The 13,200-nt window shown below is 35.5% G+C and overlaps 1 protein-coding gene across 1 annotated transcript in view; it reads right to left on the minus strand.

Moving 5' to 3' along the window:
- WDR19 (WD repeat domain 19) overlaps positions 1-12,732 on the minus strand; it is a 40,094-nt gene extending 27,362 nt beyond the window's left edge. The window contains exons 1-12 of the mRNA XM_082316259.1: positions 12,664-12,732; positions 11,268-11,348; positions 8,898-9,010; positions 7,450-7,623; positions 6,171-6,252; positions 5,231-5,392; positions 5,018-5,132; positions 4,166-4,272; positions 3,623-3,745; positions 2,125-2,274; positions 1,380-1,527; positions 551-755 (exon numbers count right to left, since the gene is read on the minus strand). Coding sequence (XP_082172385.1) covers positions 551-755; positions 1,380-1,527; positions 2,125-2,274; positions 3,623-3,745; positions 4,166-4,272; positions 5,018-5,132; positions 5,231-5,392; positions 6,171-6,252; positions 7,450-7,623; positions 8,898-9,010; positions 11,268-11,348; positions 12,664-12,705 — 1,502 coding nt within the window. The 5' untranslated portion in view covers positions 12,706-12,732. The remainder of the gene's footprint in view (positions 1-550; positions 756-1,379; positions 1,528-2,124; positions 2,275-3,622; positions 3,746-4,165; positions 4,273-5,017; positions 5,133-5,230; positions 5,393-6,170; positions 6,253-7,449; positions 7,624-8,897; positions 9,011-11,267; positions 11,349-12,663) is intronic.
- Positions 12,733-13,200: the final 468 nt, after the last annotated feature.

Below are 13,200 nucleotides of genomic sequence, written 5' to 3' on the forward strand. Positions count from 1 at the left end.
TTTAAAACTAGTATTACTCGCACCTAAAATTCCCTCTCAATTCTTTTTTTTCCTAATACTATGGTAAGGAAAATATAAAAAGCATTTACTTCTAAGCCATGGAGAGAGAGATGTCTCAGGAAGAAAGGAGAAATACAAATGCATAACTTACAGTTCTGTTTCTCCTGTTTCTACCACATTTTTTTCAGGAAACCATCTGCTTTCCATACTCTGGCATTCTTTCTGTTATGCTGCTTTTGCATTGCTTCATTACAGTTGGAGGGGAGTATGCAAGAAGCACCTTCAGCCAGTTTTGGAAGAGCCACTGTCACTGAACCCCAAATCAGTCTTGAAAAAAATTATTTTAGCTTTTACTTGACAGTGGAAAAAAAAATAAAGCACCTCTAGGCAACTTATTTTGCTTGGTCTGCATACACAGCTACAGGGACTCATGGATCAATCTAATTTACCAATATTCAGGATGACATTTTAAAATCACCAGGATATGCTGTATTAAACTATAAGCGCAGAATAAAACAATTTACACAATATAATTAAAACACAGATGTACCTTTTCAACATTAAAGTCTGAGTAAGCATTTGTGTCAGCTCATTAGGTCCAAAGTCTTTCAAATTGCCAAGGAAACTGTGAGTGCTTAGATAGATATTGTTTGTTTTCCCACTCTGAGTCTGACAAGTTAATTCTCCATTATACAACAACAAAGGTTTATGGGAAAAAGGGACTTCCGTGCCACCTGCCAAAATAATCTTTGATCCTAGGTGCAAAGATCAGGAAGAAAAGAAGACATCATTTAAAAAATCGCTACATGGTAAAAAGTATAGCAAGTAGTCACAGCTGAAATAATGTAGATTTGCAGGGCATTAATTCAAGGTCTCTAATTCTGGTAGTCACCATCTACCCTACAACACATATTTTTCAGTAAAGTAAATAAGTAAATAACTTAAATCTTCTAAACTTGTAAGGTCATTTTCCAAATGTTTGTAGGTAAATTTCTTAATGTTTCTCTGTCACAAAGACAAAAATAGCCATGATTACAATTTTGGTTAACAGTGTAAGTAAATACAAGTTTTGTCACCCTGATCCTAAGATTTTCTCATGAACATTTCAAAATACAATTCAAGCACAATGTGTAAATTTCAGATGAAATACTGTAATAGCAAGAAGTTTAGGGAGTTAAGACCAAAATGCCTTGTTGGAGCTTTACAGAGAAACCTACAAAGCAACTAGCTTTCTATTCATCAGTTGCACTTCAAAACTTCTGTAGTACTATTAATTTCTATATGCAGTTATGAAAATATTTAAGACAAGTGAAGACTCACAACATGTTTTACTTTATTAATTAAAATAGTGAATATATTTTTAAAAGCATTTACAGTACCTTGAATGGCATCCTTATGAAAAACATAAGTGTATACTTTATCATCATCAAAAGCAACAAAAACACCTTTATCCATTGGCCAGTTTTCCCACAGGATTCCTTTAATAGTTGGTGAGAAGTTTGGAATCTCATATAATCTATCATTTACCTACAAATAATGCAAAAGTAAAATTACTAGCAAGTGACTAAGGAGACAAACTAAATATTAATCCCAGTTATGACTAAAAATAATTCATTACTTTTATTTAATTAAATTGTATTTAAATTTATTATTTATTAAATATAAAAATATAAATAGTGCAGAAATATGAAAATTGTATTTAAAAAAGTTTTCTTATAAGCAGCGACTCTGAATAACAGAATAGTTTAATTCAGAAGGGAAGTAAATGGAGAAAATGCACATTATACGAATATTATTTACTTTTCTTAGAAAAAAGGTATGCGGGCAGGCAGTGAAACTGGCAGTGCTTGTTAGACGGCTAAAATACCTGTATTTGAATACACAAGCACATATATTTCTGAAAATTACTGATCAGGAATTTAGTATAATGAAATTGTCCTGATCTAGTATGACAGATTTTATTTCCTTACATTACCATTAAGTTATCTTCAATCCTCCTTGGCAATTTCTTCTACCAGCATACATGTTGGAGTGACAAAAGCTTCTTCATTCTCTATTAAAAACACTATATAGTTGAAGAGCCTGCTTGTAAATAAATTGTATGGGTATCCCACCCTAACTTACTGGACAATAGACAAAGCCATCACTTTTGTCATCTATGAAAGCCAATCTGGTTCCATTGGGATCTGGAAAAATTTTTCTCACACTGACAGGATGCCGATATTCATTCACATATTGCCAGTCTTCAATGTAGAAATAATGAATAACTCCAGTCTAATGAGAAATAATAGAAAAAGCTAATAATGACATCAGTAAGTGGGAAGTAGATAATTAACTTGGTTGTAGCTTCTCCCATCTGAGAGTGCTGAGCATGAACGGTGTTTAAAGAAAAATACTTCCAGGTGGATTTTTTTGCTTCCTTCTTCATTCACAGCTGGTTTTGGGCAGGACAGGAAAACTTGAGGCTTTTTTTGGGGTGGGAAAACCAGCTGGAGGTTTGAGGGGTTTTCTGTTGTTTTTGTTGTTTATCTCACTCTGCTTTGCAGAGACAAGCTGTATTTACTGTGCAGTTCTCTAAACAGGGGAAATGCCTGTCTCATTGCTGAGAGAAGCTTAACATTCAAACAAAGCTGAAAAATTTGCCTCCAAGGAAGAACCACACATTCTTAAGAACAGATGTACCTAATTCAGGGGAGAAAAGAAATCAAACTGAGTTGTGATTAATGTTATATTTCAATCAGTGTCGCACAAAGAAGGACACTGAAAGTAAAAGGCAGCTTTTGAAGTCAATTGTAAAATTCACACACATCAAATTGATCAGTTGCAAATTTAGTACTTCGAATTTATTAGTACCAGTTTAGGTACTGAGGAGGTGGCAAAGCCGACAACTGCTGCAAAATCACGCATGTTATTAAACCTGTGAGAACACCACTGACAGTGATTCTGCCTTTCCTCTGGAAGGTCAATACATCAGTCTGTATCACAAAGATCATAATACTACAATGCCAAATGTGCCCTGCATTCCCAGTGCCAGAAAATACTAAAAGCAAAGAAACTACCCCTCACGCATAGGAAAATCTCCAGAAAAATCCATAAGCATGTTCACATCCTTCTTCAGTGCCCTCCTAATTCCTATCTTTGTTGAAACACCTAAAAAAAATTCTCTTCAGGCAAAGGCTTCAATAGTAAGTCAATGCTTCCATTTATGCTATCCTACTTGTTTACCTCAATACCTTTTTGACCACATCTATCACATCGCCACCTAGATCAACAAATTTGCAAGGCAAGTGCTATGTTTCTTCTTATACTTGGAAGATAGTTTGATTGCCAACCCTCTCACTAATGCAACAGAACTAAATTCTGCTATTAAAATCAGTGTTTTGCAACAAACACCAGTAAAAGCAAAGCTTAACCTTCCTGCCAGTGCATCTCTTATAAAAGCAGCAAAGGAAGTTGGATGCAATGTTGACTGTATTTGTGTAAGTTCTTGCGTAGAAAATAATCCACTGTAAGCTTCTCAGAAGCACAATTTTTTTGCTAAAAGTACAAGCAATAATCCAAATCATTCAGACAGAAATATACTGCATCTAAACGGATTTTTAAAAACAGAAGTAATACTCACATCTGTACCATATATGAGAAAGTCACTAGTTAAAGCATGGCACAAAATTCGGTATTTATCATCATCTGCTGGGAAGAGTCGAGTTTCTCGTTCTTCCTGAGCATCCAAACCTTCACTTTCTATCTAAATATAAAGAACAGAATGAACTGAAAAACTCCACTGTTAACAATGAGGTATCACAGTTTTGCCTCTATCAAACTGTAAGGAAATGATGAGATGAAAACAAACTTGCATGTGCATCCCTTAAAAACACAGCATCTACTTCTGTCACACTCCCACAGAGACTTTTAAAATAAAACTTGTTAAATTGTTCACAAGAAAACACTTTTTCTTCATCTGTTCTAGACTAGGTTGTACTTCTAAAGTCTACAGGAACTCAGCTTTATATTTTAATTAGCCAGAAAAAAAAAATCTAAAGAATTTTTAATTTTTATCTCCATTAACTGAAGATCACTCAATTTTCTCTCATTTTAAAAATAACATTAATTTGTTCAGCTTAGATCAACTCATTAGTTCAGCACTCCAAATTGCCAGAGCTCTTACCATATGCAACTGGACTTTACCCTCAAAGAGAGCAGCGGCATAATCAGAATTAAGGTGCATACTTGCTACTGTCCCCAGGTACTCGACATCTTTAAGCTTTTTTACATCTAAAAAATTCAAAGAGAAAAGAAAAGGTAAAAATAGTTTGGTTTTGTATAGGTCTCCAGTTATCATCATCTAAATTTGCAGCTGAGTAACCAGATGTGAAAAACTCACAACTAAGCAGAGAGAGGACAAGTCACATGTAAAGAGACTTTCTTAGCAGTCAGAGAACTGATTAGAAAGTACAAAAGAAACTCTTTTCCTATGTAACTCTGACTAGTATTCTAACAGTTTTGATGGAATTTATTATTAGTCAAAAAAGATGATGCTTAGAGAGACATGAAAGCTTTAGATTCACTGCCTAAAATTTGGACATAGCATAACCAATTTTACCTTACCCCACGCAAACAACATTAACATCTACCAAACTGAGAATTTAAACCCTCTGATTATATAGTCCCTAGGTACTTTGCCAAACTTAGTATTTAAAGACATGGTCAAGTAATGTCTCAAAAGCCTAAAAGTCCTTCATTGGTTAACAACATGATCTGAAAAAAAAACAAAAACAAAAAAGAAACAGTCTACATTTCATTACCAATACCTTGAACCTGAAGTTTTTATTTCTGTTACTTACAATGCCTTGTCATAACTGCTTCAGTTTGTGAAGATCATTACCTGGTCCTAACAGGACCATATGGCAATTCAAGTTGTTACTGTACAATGTGGAATGTCCAGAACTGCTAAACACAATACCGAATTCATAAAGACACAATGATGCAGTAGTTTTAAGAGAACTAAATTTATGCTTACTATTCTCTCCAAGTGCATAAAACCAAGCCCGATTGTTCATTCCTACAGCCAAATGATAAACACCAATAGCAACAAAACTGGGCTCTACTTCAACAGAGACTGTGACTGGTAACTCCTGTAAGAAAACAAAACAAAATAAAATAATTTTCATCCACTATTAATACTTACTTTACTTATATCTAAATGAAGTTTAAAAGGAAGAGGTTATCATACTCTCTCCACATGATTGGCTACAGTGACTTCAAGAAGAGAAGTGAGGTATGCAATCCGTGTACTGCAAGCATCTCCAAGGATTGGAAGCTTTGTCAAGAAAACATGGAGGGATCCTCTTCGTGTAGATACTGCCAACAACTGTCCATCATCTGTCCAAGCCAGCTGATCTACACCTAAAATATTCACAAGTTTTTGAAGGAGAAAAAAAAAAAAAATTAAAAAAAAAATCCTTTCTTTAACTACTGAAACCAAGAAACAATTATTTTGCTTTAAAATGTGAAAATGGTAGGAATTCATACCTAGAAATACATGTACTAATGTACTCAAACATAACCAATTAATACAATTCCAAGATTAACTGGAATCACTCAAACCAAACTCATAATTTACTAATTTAGCATTTTCCTAAGAGTGAAGACTTGACAATAACTGAAGTATTTACAGATATTACAAGAGGAGATAATGGTGGTAACTCATTACCCAAGAACATAGTCTTGTAACAATGTTCTGGAAACCACAGGCACAAATCCTGTATATCAGGATGAGAACAGATTAAGTATCATATGTCAGTACAAGAGATGCTGAAAAGCATAAAAAAAACCCACTAAAAAAAACATGGAAAGAAGCAGAAACCAGTTATGTATATTATTTTAGTAATCTGAATATACTGTATTACAGATTCAAAAAATCAAAACACTGATCAAATATTCTGAGAGCTGTAATTCTCTATACTTTGAACACAAAATATGTTCCCATTTTGCTATGGGTCACCTAATAAACACAAGTTGGGAAAGAAAAAATTTATGATATTATGTATCATAAATTTATGATTTATGTATTTACACAGTTTTTCCAACAACAGTACTTTCTTCACATAAAGAGAGTCACCATCAAAATTCTGTTTTACTTAACTTGTAAAAATTTCTGTCCTCGTGGGCACTGTTAACATACCTTTGTTTTCATCATCCAAGTTTATTATGGCATACATTTCTCTCAGGTCTGACAGATCATGGATTTTAATGCTAAAACAAAAATAAACATTCATTCTCACTAATATAAATCTCAGTCATCATAAACTGGAAGAAACCCAACCCAATCAAGACAGCCTAATGAAGCAAAAAATAGAGTGCAAATGCAAAATGCCTTCCGTTTCCTAAAGACCAACACAGACTCATTGTTATCCATCACTCTAACTAGTATATCACTATCACTGTAAAAAAAGATTTGCTCAGAGAACTAAAATTTGAGGAAAAGGCATAAATCCAATTCAAAAGAACTTAGGGGTGGGAAACACACACTATTATTCCCTTTTGACCTGTTACAATACAGGTTAGGTTAAAAACACATTCCTGATGGACAAACACTGCTTGAAACACAGATGCAAAAAACTAGCTTTCAATCCTGCTTCACATTAAAAGGGACAGAGTGAGAGTTTACTTATGCTGTCATGTTACTCAATATATGCTAAAGAACCCCTTAAAGAAATAATACAATAGCTGAAGTGCTTGAAGTTGCACCATGTTTTGCTCATAGTTATACCACTCTTGATGTGCAAGTGTCATAAATCGGCAGTCTGTTAAGGTCATGCACAGAACTGAGGACAGACAGAACGGCCTGACTCCTACCACCACTCAGCTCCTTTTTTGCTGAAGAATTCAGACATCACAGAATCAGGGAGTAGCAGACGAGGAGCTACAGGAGATGCTCTATCATACACACAACGTATTTTGGAGAAACTCAAGTCTCTTTAACTATTTTTTTCTTTAACTGCTTACACATTTATACTTTTGTCTAGATTGCAGGTAAGACCAAACACCAGGGAGGAGGGTATCAGGATATCAGCATACTCAGTACAGCTTCAAACAAATTGTTCTCCTATTGCTAAGCAGATGTTTATGTCCAATCAATAAACCATAGTAAAGAAATTTTGATATTTTTGTAGCCAAATAACATAGCAGAAAAAGAAAGAAGCAAAAGGAATAATCTATACTAAAGTTTAATTAATTTTTTTGTTTACGATTAATTACAATAAAGTTAATTACAATTGCAGAGATTTGAGTCAAAATTAGCTTCTCTTAACTTTAGGAAGAGAGGCAGGTCCACAGAGCAATTCGTCTCATCTTCTCTGCACTGACTTCTTAGAGAGCCTTGCTTTAATGCCTAACAGTTACAGTTATGTGAAATGAATTCCATGCTTTAGGTATAAAACTACCACTTACCAATTGTCTCCACATGATGCAGCTTTGTTTAATGACTGTGATATAGCAATGCTGCTTAGATTATCCTTATGATTATGAGCTTGAAAGATTTCTTGACCTATCTCACGAATGTGTGTAGAAATGACTACAAAACACCCTCGTGAGAAACCAACCATAATGTAGCCATCACCATACCTGTTACAAAAAGAACAACAATTAAGAAGAGAGATCTATTTATACAATACGCAAAATGCATTTTCTTTCAGACTACTGGGGTAACTGGCAGTGCCCGCCTTTAATAGGAAAAATAATCAAATTATGGGAATTGATATATATAATGTAGAACAATATAACATTAAATAGATTAAGGGAAAATCAACTAAAGGTTCTTGAAAGACAAAACCACGTTTGTCCCCAGAGTTCACTCATAAGTCATCTTTATTCTCTCTTCTACATTCTATAATGCCACTTTACCTTCAGCAAGCTGCATACGTGGCAGTGATGCCAGAAGAAAGACCTCTGGTATCTTCATTGGAATAAGCATGCCAGAGGATGGAAACTTCCATTTCAAGGTTCTGGCTGACTTGGTCCCAACAAAAGCTATGCTAAAAATAATAATGCCAGTCACTGTGCCCTTAAGGCATGCTACTGCAAACACAGTGGAAGTACCAAAGCTACAATCTGTATTTGTGAATAGTCTGTTTACTTTTCATAGTGTCAAGTAGAAATAATGAGGTTAAGGCAGAAATAGTTACAGCGTGTAAGGATGAATTCAAACAACATCTCATCAGCTTAGTTGCAAAAAAATCATTGCAAGGGAAACAGCCCAGGTATGCCTTATTAGACACGTGGCCATAAATTAAGAAGTATATAGCTACAGGTTTTCTTACACAGTTGCAGAGTAAAGGGATAAAAGTCAATTCCACGTTGACTGAACAGGCATTAAAAGACACGGTGTCATGATTCAAAGATATAGCAACAGTACAGCTACTTTTGGGGTACAGAGTTGAAACTTCCAGCTTGGGATTTCTTCAAAGGAATATTACCAATTGGATTACATAGCAGGAAGGACTTTGCACAACTTTGTAAACCCACAAACTAGCTGAAGGATACAACTCCATCCCTAGCTCTTTCATCAGTTACTCATCCACATAGAAAACAACCTATAAAACCCTCAGTTTAACCTACTGTCAGGACAGCAACAGTATTAGTGTTATACAGCTGAGCAAACCAACAGAAATTATATTTGAAAATATTGCTTTTATAGCCATTGAATTGTCAAGTAAAACATTACAAAACGTAGACTTCTTTGTGTTTGGAAAAGAATTATTAAAAAGGCTACAATACATCCAAGAAAAATCCAGTGTAAGCAAGGGATATATGATTTCATTTCCAGCGTTTATCAGAACTACTGGGAAAATCTTCAGCTTGTTAATACTAGAATGCTTCTTTAAGAAAGTTCTGCTCACCATCTGTAGGTTACAATACTGCCATAAGGCTGCTGAAATTTCAGATCAATCGGGTTATCAGGATCATTCAAATTAAAAAGAAAGAGAGTCTTCTTGCCGACCACTACACTTACCTGCCAATGAATGAAAAGAAAAATTAACTTGATAAGAATGGCATCACTTTAAAATAAGGCCCTACATCTTCACTAAAAGATGAGATTTAGGACTTTCAATAATCCTTCAGAATCCCATGGATCTGAATTCTGAATCTTTATCAACAGTGAAAGAGATTTCAGGACATTCCCCTTGTGAGCCAGTGGTTCACAGATCTAAACGCAAGCCCAGCAGAACACACATCTCAAATTCAAGACTCTTCCCTACAGAAGCATCAAGTCAGCTCCATTTTCTCAGAGGAAAAGGCAGCAGGTCACATGGAGTTATCCTGTTGGACTACTCTCACTTGAACTATGATGTGTTTTTTGATCCACAGAATTTTTATCTGGGAGGTTGAAGGGAAGACTATCACAACACTGCTATCTCAAGTAACTTGCTGAGATTTCAAAGACAGAAAGACAATTCCAAAGGAAACAGCCTGTTCAGTGTGTATTAAACACGCAATATTTACAGTTTGATATCAGTCTGAGTGCATTTTATTTGATGAACTCCATAGAGATGCTGGACTTCATAGTGGAAGACAGGTTGAACTCGGGGGGGGGTTTTAACATTATTTCCGTTAGAGTGTCTGTTATTGGCAGGCAAGAGTCAAACACTCATTTTAGAAAAAGCAAGGAGGAGCAGCTTGTTTCACCTTAGTCTTTGACAAAGGTACTTTGAAGGGCAATTTACAAGTTTGCTTTACATTCCCTTCTGTTCCAGCTCTCCTTGTCTAAAAAGGAGACAATGGTTTATTCCTAAAGTAAGAGCTGGAAAAATGAAATACAAAGCTGGTATTTTCAAACAGAAGAAAAGGCATATGTTGACATAAAAATCCATTCATCCAGAATTACAAACTCAAATTCTGACCTGTAATCCCTAAAGTTACCCCAAATATAAAAAGTATGTTTTCTGTCTTTTAAAACAGTTTGCTTATAATTCCATTGCAGCTTAATGATGAAGTATTAAGAAATACTATTTCTTAAAATCTTCTAAGAAATTACAGGAATTATTTTATGTTGCAGAGCAAGATGTTAACTCTAGTACTACTTATTTTGATCCAACCTGCAGGTTTTTTTTTCTGATGTCATAACTAACAGCCTGGAAATGATCGTTATCAAGCCAAGCCCCCCCCCCCCAACAACAGACACCTAGACAATAAATGCTACGTGTTTTAGATCTGCTGACAGACCGTCCAAGCACAAACACCAAGAACTACAGAATTACAGAATGTTCCCTAACATTTTACAGCAAACTTGAGAGCTGCAATGAAAAACCTGCAAAGCCCAGGTTATTGCGTGCCCCAGGAAGCAGCAGAAGAAATCAAGGCTGAAGTCCTCAGTTCCTGCATTTTCAAAATATCTGTTAATTAAATTTCCCTAGGAAGTGGAAAACATTTCACTCCATGCAGAGAGGCAAAAAACTCCTACAGGTCCTTGTCAATGTGAACATGGGGAAAAATTCCTTCTTGACACCTATACTCCATAGATTAAATCTGACCGTGAGAATTTAATTATGCTGTATAAGTATATAGATCTGGACAAATTCTAACACAGTACCACTTTTCTATCCATGGATTTTCTATGTCTTGTCTTGGTATTTCATTGCTGATCATTCAATAACATGCTCTGCTAATAGTTATCATTACCCCTTTTTTCTGTACTTCACCATTGACTTATCTGATGGACTTTGATTCATTCAAGAAAGACGATGAAGACAATGAAACTGTAGCCATTTAGACAGAGACAGGATAATGCTCACACCAGAGGACTGACACTGGGGCTTTTAGTCTCATTGATGCTGAGGTTTGCATGAGATGAAAACCTAGAGAGCAGTGATCTGTTCCCAAAACTGACAACTGCCCTCTGAAAGGCAGCATCTCCGCAATTTTGCCAATCCTGCTGCATTTCCATCTGCCACATTGCATATACTGTTCAATATTTATATTGCAAGTATTTCTTTAAGTTCCTGCACACAGCTCCATCTATTATGTTAACTACCACTGCAAAACTGCTCTGTTATCTGTCATATTTCTATCCACTGCACTTTCCATGAACACATCCTTAACGAACAAAGGGGTGTGGCTTTACTTTAAAGGAAAGTTTTGCAAAAGAAAAAAAAAAATCTTCAACACCAAATTTTAAGTCAAGGAGGAACAAATTGCATCCTGGCCCACACTGGTTGCCAGCAGAAACATCAGATTAACACTTTTTGCAGCATTTTGTATTGATTTCTTACTGTGCTTTCCCTGGTTGATATTCTTTCATCAGTCTTCATAACTGAGAACTGCATATCACTGGGATCTGAGCTCACTGAGGTCTGCAAGAAAGAAGTTCAGATTGAGAAATCAACAGTTAATGTAGCAAATACTGATGATAAATAATTGCATTATTCCTGCCCTGTACATTTTAGTGTTAAGGATAGATAGATAGATAGAAGATAGATAGATAGATGGATAGATAGAGTTGTTATTGCATTTAGTACCAAAACTAAGAAAAAAGTTGGAGAAAACATGACCTCAGTTTGGACCATAATAACATGTTATCACAGAATATACTGAAAAATTATCTAGGAAACAGTTAGAAATACAAAGCCAAATAGAGAAGGAAAGATCCGGATCAGGAAGAAGACTTGCAAGATGATATTAGACAGACAGTACTAACTGAAGGAGTACAAATAAGGTCACTCCAATGCACATTCAAAGAAGGAAGACCAAGAATAAGGCATACAGGCTAAATATTTACAATGCATTTTAATATGGACATACCTGATCTGATTTAGATAGTGATAGCAATCTTGTTGCTTTTGTAGTCAATATGAGGTTACATCTCATAAGCAAGACTTGCTTAGGTCTCTGCTGTCTCAGCTACACTGCTTCTACTACCTAAGCCAGCTAGTTTAAAGCACAGACATACTCTGATAAACTTATTAGGGTATTCTTCTCCAATTTTGATCTTCAGACATAAAGATGGAAGCATATGAAATGAACTACGAAAGATCTGTTCTCTGAAAATCTTGAATGAAACACTGTTCATTAAAGTTAAAAAAGTGAATTATATTCATTTGCACATTATGCAGCAACTGTCATTGCTCGGAAGGACTGTGATGTATGTAAACAAACAGAATGCTTGATTATAGCATCTGAGTGTACTTGGAGGAAGCACTGGAATCAGCCTCTCAGCAATGCAATGGAGGTCCAGCCTAGGAGTAATCCTTGCACATCAGAGGAAAGATCTTTGTTTAATCAATCTAAAGCAAAACCAGCACTAAAAGTACTTTCTAAAGACCTGATAAACAGCCACGTGAGAGCTGTCCTGTGCCGCTACTGGGGAAGTCAACCTAAGACTGCACTCATAGGATCCTCTTGTAACAGATACAGATCAGGATCAAGGATGAGAAGCATGTTTAGGCAGGACCACAGCAGAATTGCAGAGACTCTAATATCATAAATCATGTTGCATAACACAGAGGCTCACATGTTTAGATATGCCCTCATCCTACAGGTTTCCTAAAGGCTCCTTGTCCTTGAAAGCAGCGGGATTGAAAAGGCATAAGCTCCCATAGGTCCCAGCTTTCTTGGAAACCAGCAGTATTAATGTATGCCTTAAAATCAAATGGGGGTTATAAATACTACCTGTCTTATAGTATCCCCTTCCTGATTGCTTATAGTAATCATTTTGTCTTCACCGCCTAGAGCCAGAAGGTTTTCAGTACTCCAACAACCACAAGTAATCCTCTTAGTGTGCTTACCTGAAAAAGAAAGAAACTTATACAAGACAAATGAATGCAACCACAAAAAAATATCTGGAATGGAAATACGCCCTATTTGGCCACTCAAACACAGATTGTCAGAATGTGAAACAACTTATCAGAGCAATTACAAATTCAAGAGTAATTTTTTTTAAAATCTTCTACTCCCAGATAGAAGTCTTTTGACCTTATAGGAACTTGTACAGCCCCTGTTCTTCCATTTTGTTTGCATCAAATTTCTGAGGATTGTGCTACATCCTTAACTTTTCTGCCCAGAGGTACTCTAAGCAGGTAAGAAAAAGTAACTTAGCAACAAGAACAACCATACAAATCCTTTGCAAGAAAGATAACACAAGCTTCCCATGAGGCAGTATCAGGTATGTGTATATATATTTTTAACTTAATATACTATAAAAATACT

Source organism: Platalea leucorodia (genome assembly GCF_965183815.1).
Source record: "Platalea leucorodia genome assembly, chromosome: 6".
Lineage (NCBI taxonomy): Eukaryota > Metazoa > Chordata > Aves > Pelecaniformes > Threskiornithidae > Platalea > Platalea leucorodia.